Source organism: Malania oleifera, chromosome 12 (genome assembly GCF_029873635.1).
Source record: "Malania oleifera isolate guangnan ecotype guangnan chromosome 12, ASM2987363v1, whole genome shotgun sequence".
Taxonomy (NCBI): domain Eukaryota; kingdom Viridiplantae; phylum Streptophyta; class Magnoliopsida; order Santalales; family Ximeniaceae; genus Malania; species Malania oleifera.
In genome coordinates this window covers 63,366,048-63,379,555 of record NC_080428.1, presented here as the reverse complement: position 1 = coordinate 63,379,555, position 13,508 = coordinate 63,366,048, and the positions used below count along the sequence as shown (strand labels likewise).

Sequence of the window (13,508 nt, the reverse complement as noted above, 5' to 3'; positions counted from 1 at the left end):
AGAAGATGAACATGTTGAATTGTAAGTTTGTTGGCAGCCCTATGTCTCCTTCCACTAAGTTGTCTACTTTTGACTCCGCCTCTGCGGAAGATCCTACCTTATATTGAAGTGTAGTGGGCAGTTTGCAGTACTTGCTCTTCATCATGCCAGACCCTGCTTTCTCCGTCAACCGTGTTTGTCAGTTCATGTATGCCCTAGGCCTATCTCATTGGCAGAGTGTTAAGTGTATTCTACCCCACTTAAAGCATACACTTCATTATGGTTTATTTCTACAATCATCTTTTACTCATTGTATGGCTGCTTACTCCGATATCGATTGGGCAGGATGCCTCAATGACAGAAAATCAACTGGTGGCTATTGTATATTTTTTAGGAAAAACATGGACTCATGGAGCTCCAAGAAACAATTTACTATAGTCAGATCGAGCACAAAGGCGGAATATAAGGCCCTTGCTCATGCCACGTGAGACTTGTTGTGGCTTCAATCTCTCATATCAAAGTTGGAAATCTACTTATCAAAACCTCTTATTCTTTACTGTGATAATATGGGAGCAACTTACCTACCCTTGAATCCTGTGCTACATCCTCGTACCAAATATGTGGATACTGACTATCATTTTGTATGGGATCGAATTCAGGCTAAACCTCTACAAGTTTCTTTTCTCTCAAGCAAGGATCAGCTTGTTGATATATTTACCAAGCCCTTGTCTATATCCAGGTTTTCAACCCTTCGATTGAGCCTCACTATTCTTCCAGACATGTCTAGCTCGCATGGGTGTATTAGCACTACCTCTCCACATAGGAACAACTCTCAATGGACACCTCATCTGGCCATGTGCCAATTCAGAATGATAGAGAATAATTTTAGTTATACATGTGAAAAGATTTCATTTGTTGTGGCTGAAATCTATTACAACAATTATTATGTTTTTTTGTTATATATACCTAGTTGCTGTATTATTGCACTGTGGAAGAGAATTCAATAATATTTTCTTCATTTCCATTTTGTTATGTTTTCTACTCTATTTGCGGTTTCATCAAAGGTCGTCGTCGTTCTCTTCGTCGCAGCTGTTCTGATATTAACCGTTGTAGCATCGACGCAGGACATCAATTCTTTGGCTTCGGCCCCAACGCCATCAATAGACTGGATTTGCATACTCCACAGCGATCTCTGGAGCTGCGATCGGTGCTTCAAACTTGGTCTCTTTGATGGCTCTGTTGAAGCAGTAGATCTCTTATCTATGATTTTGATTCGTTTTGTTTAGATGTAGGATTGTAGGTATACTCAAGTTGCGTACTCGCTTTGTTGAGTGTTGAAGTAGTAGATCTTGCTACTTGATTTGTTGATGGCTCTGTTGATTTGATTTGGTGTGTCTTCATATGGGGGTTTTTTTTTTTTTTTTAATATGAAATGTTTAAAATTTTTTAAAATAAATAATTGTAATTTTTAAACGAGTAACTTGTGACCTGCTTGTTTATTAAACGGCCTGGTTAGGATTTACTAGGGTTCTGACCCAATTAATCTCAACCTATTTACGACCCGACCCAGTTATGACCCGACCTATTTACAACCCACCCGAACTCAGCCCGTGAACCCATTTTGTCACCTCTAATAGTAAGAGCTCGTAACTCCGCTCAAGTTTAAATTTTTTAAAGAAAACAACCTTAATATTACTTGATGAGTCACGGATGATATCACCACCACCACAAGTCATGTTTTTTACTACTCTTACTAGTCAAGTTTATAAGACATTTTTTTCTTAAAAATGATGGTGTCTGAAACTTATTGAAAACACAATTAATCCAACTTCTACTATTTTCCACTTGAATGTCAAATTACTAACTCAAATGAAAAGGTATAGCCGGCAGGACCACTTTATTCATAATTTTTTTAGAAACATATTTTTCTGGTTCCCAGAAAATATAATATTTGAGGAAATTATATGAGTAAAATTTGAAGTAGGTAAGGAAGTCGCGAGTCATGACTTCGTCTTAAAACAGGGAACGCCATCCAAACCCAGTTTTATTCCTTGCCGTTACGTCTTTCAATTGGGAGCCCATGGCCCTGCTTTTTTCCATAGTGAAAAACTGATCTCTCTAGAGTCTAGAACCAATGGGTGTCCAAAACTTGAAATGATGCCAAACCGCGTTACAGGGTTAAAAGATAACGCCAACTGCTATTCCCATTTTGCCAACTGGGTTATTATACTTTTTCCTATTCATATGCCAACTGTCCACAGCTGAACTGAAGCTTCATGCCCATTTCCTCTTCTCCCTCCCTCTCGTATAAAAAACCCAACGCACCTTCCATCCCAAACACACTCCAATACCATCCCTCCTCTTAATCCCAATATTATTGGTACCAACAAATTCCAATTCCTCCCCGTGCTTAGTATCACCATGTCCATGGCTTCGCCTCTGCTTTCTTCTTCAAATGTTGTGAAGATGCTGCTGTTCTCTCTTATGCTCAGCTCTTCAGTAGTACTCCTCTCGTCTGCAACCAACTTCTACGAGAACTTTGACATCACTTGGGGAGACGGTCGTGCTCAAATTCTCAACAATGGCGACCTTCTCACTCTTTCCCTCGACAAAGCCTCCGGCTCTGGTTTTCAATCCAAGCAGGAGTACCTATTCGGCAAGATCGACATGCAGCTCAAGCTCGTCCCCGGTAACTCCGCAGGCACCGTCACTGCCTACTATGTAAGTAGATAGTCCAAGCTTTTCATTCAGCTTTTAATTTTAATTAATATTTTGGAATAAACGTGTGGAATATTTCAGAGGTAGGATAAAATTTAGCTATATCTCCATCCTGGGAATGTTAATTTGTTTAACTAACGCACCAAGTATGTGCTGCAGTTGTCGTCCCAAGGATCGACCCACGACGAGATAGACTTCGAATTCTTGGGGAACTTGAGTGGAGATCCCTACATTCTTCATACCAATGTTTTCGGCCAAGGCAAAGGCAATAGGGAGCAGCAATTCTACTTGTGGTTTGATCCCACTGCTGACTTTCACACCTATTCCATCCTCTGGAATCCTCAAGCCATAATGTAAGTACATGTACTCCCAACTAAGGTGACAAAATTAATTCTATATACAGTTCCAGCGAACCTAGTTCCATCTAAATTTATGTTTTTTTAACATCTTGACCGTGTCTCTGTTTCAGCTTCTCTGTTGATGGCACGCCTATTAGGGAATTCAAGAACATGGAATCAATCGGTGTTCCCTTTCCTAAAAATCAGCCGATGAGAATATACTCCAGTCTTTGGAATGCGGATGATTGGGCCACAAGAGGTGGGCTGGTGAAGGCAGACTGGACCCAAGCACCCTTCACCGCCTCCTACAAGAATTACATTGCTGATGCTTGTGTGTGGTCCTCCGGAGCATCTTCATGTAGTTCACCTCCATCTTCTTCAACCTCTGGTACTGCGAATTCGTGGCTCACTCAGGAGTTGGATTCTACAAGTCAAGAAAGACTAAAATGGGTTCAGCAAAACTACATGATTTACAATTATTGCACGGACACGAAGCGCTTCCCACAAGGTCTCCCTCCAGAGTGCACCTCCAGCATGCCTTAATTGAAGAGGATCCAGTCACTTTTTTTTTGCTTTTTATTTTTTGCCTTCAATCCTATTTAATTAATTTATTCATTCATTATTTAGTACCATGGTGTATATATATATATATATATATATTCGATTGTTTTAATTGATGTACCATGTTACCCTCTACAATCATGTTAATTCCATGTTGTAAAACTTGAAGATTGCGCGGACCAACACTGCTTTTTCGGATATATTAATTACCTAAATTGTAATATTTGCTTCTAAATAATAATTAACGGTCCATTTTTATCAAACTACTTTGGCAATCACAATCATAAATTAATTAGTTATGAAGGGGCATAAAAATTTAAAACATTATCCATCCATCAAATTCCTATCCAAAACTTAATACTCACAAATTTGGCTTTTTGATGTTCTATGTCATGTTATTCATAAGGTCATTTTTCCAATGATGACAAATTTTTCTCTCCCCTTCTAAGTTTTAAGTTTTGTTTGTAAATTACTACATCATATAACATTTATATAAATTATGATCCTATTGACTTACGACTCATAATCAGAGGAGGATTTAGTAAAAATTGCAGAGGCGCTCCATGGATTTAGGCAAAATGTTGAACTACATAAATTCATTGTTCTCCTTCTCTCATTTAATTTTTTCTATTTTTCATATTTTCTATGTGTGTGATGTAACCTAAGTATGATTTCACACTTTAATTGTTGATTATATTCTTGAAATATACAATTTTCAAAAGTTAGGTTTCATCTAAATCATATTAAACATTTTAAATAGGTTTTCAAGATGTTAAAACAATTTAGATTGTGCATGAGTTAACTCTCTTCTTGCAACTACTTTTAAGAAAAAAAAATTGGAAAAACTTTCTTGTGGCCCTAACTCTTTATTCTCTCTCTTTTTTAAAGAGCCATAAAAAATCTTGTGGCATAATCTTGTATATCCTTTGAGAGTAGTTTGTTGTGGTCCAATTTATAGATCATTCCTTGTGAGGAAATTTATTTTCTAAGTGTCATAACGTCCCTGAGAAGGGGTCCAAAATGGTGAAAGGTGATAATAGTATTAATGGTTCGATTGAATCTCCAGTAACCTGTTATTTACATAGGTCACTACAGAAAAAAAAAAAAAAAAAAGGCTATTAGTGACGGTTTTCAATTTGTCGCTATACCTGCCGTTACTAATACTCATTAGTGACGAATTTTTCAAACCGTCACTAATAAAAGAGTACTAGTGGCGGATTAAAATCGTCACTAACAATGGAGTATTAGTGACGGAATAAAACTGTCACTAAAGACCTAAGTCCGTCATTATAGATTCTACACCAAATTAACAAAAATTGTCACTAAAGTCATAGTATTAGTGACGGTTTCAAAATCGTCACTATTACTCTATTATTAATGACAATTTTGAAATCGTCACTATTGCTCTATTATTAGTGACGATTTTTAAAACCGTCACTATTGGTCTATTATTAGTGACGTTTTTAGAACCGTCACTATTGCTCTGTAGAACCATCACTTATGATTTAGTGATAGTTTTAAACCGTCACTAAAGCTATAGTATTAGTGACGATTTTGAAATCGTCACTAATACTTAAATTGCACAATTAATAGTGATGTTAATTTTTTTTCCAATTATTAATTCCTATAAAAATCTGTAATTAAATTACATTTACATTAAACCATAATTGCAATAAAATTCTTAAATTATTCAAAATTCTAATTCAAATTTAAATACAAATATATTATACAAATTCAAATTCAAATACATTTATACAAATTCAAATTTAAATACGAATACATTATAAAAATTCAAATTTAAATACATTTCATTTTTTCAGATAAAAAAAAAAGTGGAAAGTTGCATTCGCATTGTCATAGTTGCAAACCTTAAAAATTAAGAAAATTAAAAAAATTAGTATACGGTTTTTGAAAATAAATCACTACCTAGCACATATACAGACATAAAAAATAAATCACATCATTGTAAGAGGAAACATCAGATTGTAATAACAGTCTGCCAAAGAAAATAGATATAAATTTAATTAAAAATTTAAAGAAGAAAAATCACGTTAAAAAAAGATAATAATATGGCTCTAAAACATTTTCTGTACAAATTGTCATTGTTTATATGCAATATATGCAAAGTAAAAGTAAATCACCACAGGTCCATTCGAATAGTGCAGAAACTATTAAGCCAGCTGACCCCACATCAATTTCGCACCCTATAGTTTTGAGTCATTGGGATAACAACATCTGTAGCTTGTCGGCATCCAAAAGAAGCTGGCTTAATTTTTAGTGCTTTTAGAATCAGAGAACTCCCTTTAAAAACAAGAGGAGCCACTATGGCTAATGAATTTTTCATTAACTCCTCTCAAAAACAACAAGAGCTTCTAAGTTTGATGCATTTTTCATTCTGCCCGCTCGTTACCATTTTTCCCTTTCATATTAAAAATGTCTCAATAGATTCATAATTTCTATTTGTGAAACACTCATCATGTGTTTTTTTTTTTTTTTAACAGATACTTCCTCTTGCATAGTATCATTTGGTTTTATTTTTTTTCAAATACCTTACGATTATTTTCACTTAGCCAACAAATAAATATTAACCAAGTATAATAATGTGGAACTTTGTTTGCTCTTCCTAATGTAAAGCAGCTAAAATTTCATTTTGTCTAGCTTTCTTGACAATGTGCTAGAGGCCACACAATAAAGTGCCTGTTTGGGATAACTTTAAATAAAAAATGATTTCATAGCACAAAATTAGTTTTAGGTTAGTGTTTGACAACTTGGTTGGTCAAGCACATTTATAAGGAGTTGAAAATTGAGTTGAACCTAAAACACTTTTGGAGGAAGCTCATTGAACTTTTACCAGGTGCTACATTACCTAATTTGCCCCACTATTGAATGAGCCCAAAGGAGCATGAAGAGCTTCGAAAGCAGGTTAGGGAACTTCTTAGAAAGGGATTTATTCAATAAAGCCTAAGTCCTTATGCTGTACCAGCTTTACTCATTCCTAAGAAGGATGGAGCTTGGAGAATGTGTGTGGACAGCAAGGCTATCAACAAAATCACCATTAAATACATGTTTCCTATTCCAAGAATGGATGATATGCTTGACATACTATCTAGATCTTAGTGTTAGTTCCAGATTCACTTGAAGAGTGGTTATCACCAAATCAGAATTGGGCCTGTAGGTGAGTGGAAAACAGCCTTTAAAACCAAGAAAGGGCTCTATGAGTGGCTGGTCATGCTCTTTGGGTTGTTCAATGCACCTAGTACCTTCATGAGGTTTATGAATCAGGTAACGACCTTTCATTGGGAAGTTTGCTATTGTTTATTTGATGATATTTTGGTGTACAACACAGAAGCTGTAGACACCCCATTTTTACCTAGGCCCAATATTTTTATTATTTTTATTTTCACTATTATAATCATTATTAATCATTTTCCTATATTGATATAAGTAATTTATTATTATTATTATTATTATTATTATTATTATTATTATTATTATTATTATTATTATTATTATTTCTATTGTTGTTATTTACACTATTTTTATTTTTATTTTTATTTTTCACTATTATTATTATTATTAATTATTTCTCCATATTGATATAAGTAATTTATTATTATTACTATTATTATGTTATTATTATTTATTTTCCTATATGGATATAAGTAATTTATTATTATTACTATTATTATTTTATTGTTATTTTCCTATAGTATTATAAGTGGCTTATTATCACTATTATTTTTATTATTATTATTTTTGTTTTTTATTTTTTTTATTATTAACATTATTTCCATATTCACTTTATTATTATTATTATTATTATTTTTACCTTATTATTATTATTATTATTATTATTTCCTTATTACCATAATAGTAGTATATATTATTTCCAAAAGAAAAATATCATAAACCAAAAAGGAATGGAGAGATTTAGGGTTTCTAATATTTTTTTTTTTTATAAAAAGGCCTTTTCTTCTCTTCTAAGGGGGGGCAGCGCACAGTGAAAAAAAGAGATCCGTTTCTCTCTTCTGCTTCCTCTTCTTCTCTCGCCATCCATCCTCATGCTCCTGCTCTTTCTCCACCGTATTCTCCCTCACTCCATCATCCTCACCATCCTCCATTCCTCCTTGATTCTCCCCCCTCTGCTCTCTGTCTCTCACGCTGCCCCCTTCATTCCCCCAAGACTTCAGCAGGTAGCAGAGCAGTCTCCAGCCACACAGCCATCTCCTCCTCTGTCACGCCACACACAGCAAACCACCGCCAAGAGCTCCAGCAGCCAGGCTCCCACAACTAGCCGAGCCCTGCAAGCCCAACCATCCGTCGTCGCCGCTAGTCCACAGAACCAGCCGCCACTGAGAACCCCTGCGTCTGAAACTCCCCAACTCCGACACTACTCCTCTACAGCAGCAGCAGCACACCAGCACAGCCTCAACTCCGGCGACCACAGCCCCCTCCTCGGCCTGCACCAGGTCCTCCATTCTCCATCAACACCAAGCTGAACCCAAACCTTCGAATATTAGACCCGAGCACCCACCCCGGCGGTAAGCTTCTTTCATGCAAGCCACACACACATGCACACACCAATTATTCATGCTTTATTATTATTAAATTTCAGTTCTTGCTTGCAGGTGTTATATTTATGTATATACAATATTAACCATATTAGTATTATTATTCGTATCTTATTGATAGTAATATTATTATTATTTATATATTATATTATTATGTTGTTTTGTATATCATTATTAATAATGTTGTTAAATTGTTCGTATATTACCATTAATAATATTATTATATGATTTGTATAATATTTCTAATATTGTCATCACATCATAGGTGTATTGTTATTATTAGTATTGTATGATTTATATATCATTATTAGTAATATTATTATATAGTTGGTTTATTAATATTAGCATTGTCATTATATTAATTATATTAGTATTAGTATTACGTAGTTTGTATATTATTATTAATTACATGATTGCGTTTTTTTTATGTTACTGGTTTGTATATTACTATTAGTAAAATTACGGTATGGTTTGGATGTTATTATTATATTAATTATCATATTGATTTTATTAGTATTAATATTCTATTGTTTGCATATGGTTGGTATTATTATTATGTAGATTGTTTTATTATTGTTATATGCTATTATTGGGTTTATTATGTAGATTGTTTCATTATTATGTTTAGGTTTATATAGTTGATTTGCATATTTTATATTTTGGTTACGGTTGACATGTTGATATATCTAGTAATATTGTGTTTAGTATTTTAGTGTATTTAGCATGTTAGTTTTAAGGTATGTTCAATATTATAAATGGATATTACATATTATATATTTATTACTATCATATTTGTAGCATTTTAATGTACACAATATCATTTATCTTGGTAACCTTAGTATTTTGAGGTTATGTTATTATATTGTATATTAGGGTATATTTAAAATTGCTGCCTTACTACTATATATTCTTAACATTGTATATCATGTTTTGATTTATTGTATTCTCATATTTTGATTTATTGTATCTTGATGTACTTTTAGGGTTGAAATTGCTTTCATATAAATTATGTACTTAGGGTTTTTGGTCATTATTGTACTCACTTTGTATTTAATATTTATATAGTTAGGGTTGTGTATTAATTTTGGCAACAATCTTGTATTTATTATTTTCAGCAATACTTTGTTCCCATAATTTCGTTACTTCTTTACTTGTGCATAGGTTTCCATGTTTTAATTTGAAATTTGGTTTATCTCTTTTATCAATTATTTCCATATGGGTGTAAAGGTATTTATAGGGTATTAGGGGTGTACTATTAGGAATATTATTATAATTACCTTTTATTTATAGTGTATTATTATTATTATCATGTGTGAAATTATTATGTTACCATTATGATGTTTAGAATATGTATTTATTGTTAATATGTGCGTATTAATATTATTTATTATTGTCATTATGGGATTACTACTATTATTATTATTATTATTATTATTATTATTATTATTATTATTATTATTATTATTATTATTATCATTAGTACCATTATTATTATTTTTACTATTGTTATTTATTATTATTATTATTATTGTTATTATTATGTTCATTATTATAATGATTATTATTATTTTATTTTATTATATATATATATTTATTAAATATTTTTAATTTTTGTAATCCCTATGATTTTATTGCGGGGGTATGAGCCTTCGGGCATCACGTACCCTAAGCTCTGAGGGAATATATATATGTATATATTTATTTATTTATTTATTTTTTTACATGTATTTATAAATTCATAAAAAGGAGTAATTTAAAGAATTATTAGATTAACTTAGGGATAATTTCAAATTAATTAGGTACCGTTCGTAAGAACGGGTGCGTAGGGGGTGCTCGTACCTTCCCCTCGCGTAACCGAACTCCCGGCCCCAACTCTGATAATGTAGACCGATTCTACCCCTAACGGGGTAGTAATCATGTGTTCTAACTGCACTAAAGGTTAGTGGCGACTCCGATATCCATGTTTTTCCATGAAAATATTAAATTGATTTTTGATTTCGCCGCCCGGGGCACATGCGCTCCCGGAACGCCGCTATAGAAGCGATGTCATGTTAACCATTTGAGGGATACCCAACAGCTTTGAAGCAAAATCAGTTTAATGCCAACATAAAAAAATGCAAATTACTGGTGGACAGGTTGGAGTTCTCGGGTTTCATTGTTTCACAAAGGGAATAGAAGTTGATCAAAGCTATAGCCTACTGGCCTACTCCAAGAACAATTACAGAGATCAGAAGTTTTAAGTGCAGTTGGCAAAAGAAATTGCCTCAAGGTTTAAGGTTTCTAAAATTTGTCATCAAAATTATTTGAAATCAACTTTTGTTAAAGCTAAAATAATTATTTGAAATTTGTCATCGAAATTGCCTCAAGGTTTAAGGTTTAAGGCTCTAACAATATGATTTTGCTCAAATAGCTTTTCATGGATACAAATCTTTGAATCGTAATCAGAACCAGATTTTCCAAGCCACCTATCACACTAATGAGAATATACTAGTGAGTGATTATTCTGTAGTTGCACCATATTTTATTACAGAAGTGAAATTGTAGTTTTTATTTTTTCTTCAAGTGATTTTTTGGTATTTGCAGGTTTGTGCTCCAACTGGAGCTGGCAAAACAAACATAGCTATGATTGCCATATTACAAATTATACCAAATTAGGTGTTCTAGTCAAATTGTTTGAAAGCCTTATTTTCAAATTATCTCAATTTGTGCTTATTGATCAACTTATGGGCCCAAATTTCGACCATCATTAGAAGAAAATTTTTAAAAAATAAAAATAGATTTGAGTCCTAGAACCAATAAACCAGCCAAAATGGAAATTAAAATCTGGAAAAGCTGAGACTTTTAGAAGGACAAGATCCATACTTGGAAGAAATCATGTGCGTGGAGATCTGGAATTGAGTGTCGCACCATTCTCTCTCTCTTACGGTATGAACTCTCGTGACGGACGACCGGAGAGGGTGGATTCCCAAATCTTCCATGTTGTTGAAATCAAAAGAATCCAAACATCTAACGATATGCAGACACATAACATAGAATAATAAAAAATCTAAAATCTAAAAGCGATACACAATGGAGGCAGGAACACACAAACATAGACAGACCTTTGTTGATACCGTTGACATTAACCGCAAACGCACACCTTTGCTGCATCCAAACAAATCATTTGGAAAAGACCCTTCTACCTGCGCAGATTATGCAATATTCTCACCCCAAAAATTATATTATTGAATCTTTTTTAAATTCATAAATTTAAATTCAAGTCATGAAATTTATGTTTCTAAATATTATCTATTAATATGAGTGTATTGTATTGATGGAAGCCTTTAATCCACGACTTGGATTTTCACAACTGGAGCAAAAAATTGAGACCAAATTAAAGGAGGGGGGGCAACGAGGCAATTTATTAATTCTACAATGGTGCAAACTGTAAAGCACACCACAAGGTGAACACAATTCTCAGTCATATAAATATAATCATTAATTCAGGTGAATATTCAGGCATAATTAAAGAAGAAAAAAAAAATGATTACAACAGGGCTTGCGAGGTGATTGCGTCCACTGTGGAAGGTAAGACGCAATCCAGTTTGCTCAGAGTACATTGATCTATTTTAGTTTTCACGATCAACTAATTTATGAAGAATAGCCTGCCAACACAAACAAATTAATTTAGAAAATATTGAAAGCACCTCCAAGTATTTTGTAGCAAATTCTGAATCACGCTTTTGGACTCATGGAAAGACAGCAAGACTGCAATGTGATGTTCTTGACCAATGGAAGATGTTAGGCTCCAAAGTCCAGACAAGCATATATACATATATACACACACATACACATATATATTCTTACTTTCACAGACAGGACAATGACAATCCAATTATTCTTAAAGTAATTATAGGGCAACATCGATTTGATTTCAACCCATGATGCAGTTCATTGGCTGAAATAAGTAGCTTCATAGGACAAAATTCAATAAACCGATTGTGTCCCACATTGCCCACAAAGCAGATCAATTCCCGTTGTAAAAGATGTTCAAATGCCTGCAGAAACAGAGGGTCAAAATATGCAAAGAGATAAACAAGTAAATAAATAAAGCAGAGGATACAAATTGAGATAGGGTTAGGGTTTGATGGTACCGTTGGATTTGGCGCTAGGCTCCGAAGCCCCACTCACTGTGGTGGAGTTCTTAGTAGCTACACAGAGAGCAGAGAGAGTGAGAGGGGCGGCAATGACCCCCAACGTACAAAGAGAGAGAGAGAGAGAGAGAGAGAGAGAGAGGGAGAGAGAGAGAGAGAGAGAGAGAGAGAGAGAGAGAGAGAGATAGGTAGGAGTTAGCTCGCAGGGGTTCTGGGTTGATCGGTGCAGTCCAATCGGCGCGTAGACCGCTAGATTAGGCTGCGTGGATTGAGTGTCAGAAGGACTGCGCTGCATCCATGGAGGAGCGAGGAGGGAGGGGCAGGAGGGAGGAGTAGAATCAAAGTTAGGGAAAGAAGAGACTGCGAGAGCGAGAAGGAGGCGGGAGGAGAAAGAGGAAATTTGGGGAAAGTGAATTTAAGATTTCGAGCATTAGTGACGGTTTCAAAACCGTCACTAATACGTTATTATTAGTGACAGGTCTCCCAATCCGTCACTAATACCCTTTAATAATTTTTTTTATTTTTTTTAAATAAAAAACTATTAGTGACGGTTTCAAAACCGTCACTAATACCCCATTATTAGTGACGGTTATCCCAAATCGTCACTAATACTCTTAACTATTTCTTTTTTAATATTTTTTAAATAAAAACACTAGTAGTGACGATTTCAAAACCGTCACTAATACCCCATTATTAGTGACGACTTTTGGAAAAACCGTCACTAATACCCTTAACTATTTCTTTTTTAAAATTTTTTAAATGAAAACATTAGTAGTGATGGTTTCAAAACCGTCACTAATACCCTTAACTATTTCTTTTTAAAATTTTTTTAAATAAAAACACTAGTAGTGACGGTTTCAAAACCATCACTAATACCCCCTTATTAGTGACGGTTCTCCCAAACCGTTACTAATACCCTTAACTATTTCTTTTTAAAAAATTTTTAAATAAAAACACTAGTAGTGACGGTTTCAAAAACGTCACTAATACCCTCTTATTAGTGACGGTTCTCCCAAACCATCACTAATACCATTAACTATTTCTTTTTTAATATTTTTTAAAATACAAACACTAGTAGTGACGGTTTCAGAACCGTCACTAATATCCCATTATTAGTGATGGTTCTCCCAAACCGTCACTAATACCCTTAACTATTTCTTTTTTTAATATTTTTTAAATAAAAAAACTAATAGTGACGGTTTCAAAAC

General features: G+C 33.9%; 1 protein-coding gene across 1 annotated transcript; it reads left to right on the top strand.

Moving 5' to 3' along the window:
- The first annotated feature begins 2,320 nt into the window (after positions 1–2,320).
- LOC131145212 (probable xyloglucan endotransglucosylase/hydrolase protein 23) lies at positions 2,321–3,779 on the top strand. Its single transcript, XM_058094357.1, has 3 exons — positions 2,321–2,700; positions 2,857–3,050; positions 3,167–3,779. The coding sequence occupies exons 1-3, from the start codon at positions 2,401–2,403 to the stop codon at positions 3,576–3,578; spliced, it is 906 nt and encodes a 301-aa protein (XP_057950340.1). The 5' UTR covers positions 2,321–2,400; the 3' UTR covers positions 3,579–3,779.
- The last annotated feature ends 9,729 nt before the right edge of the window (positions 3,780–13,508 follow it).

Bases quoted from the DNA above. Each gene is read 5' to 3' on its own strand.
- LOC131145212 (XM_058094357.1), top strand. From the start codon at position 2,401: ATGTCCATGGCTTCGCCTCTGCTTTCTTCTTCAAATGTTGTGAAGATG. The intron at 2,701-2,856 runs GTAAGTAGATAG...TATGTGCTGCAG, and splicing joins GCACCGTCACTGCCTACTAT to TTGTCGTCCCAAGGATCGAC. The intron at 3,051-3,166 runs GTAAGTACATGT...TCTCTGTTTCAG, and splicing joins TGGAATCCTCAAGCCATAAT to CTTCTCTGTTGATGGCACGC.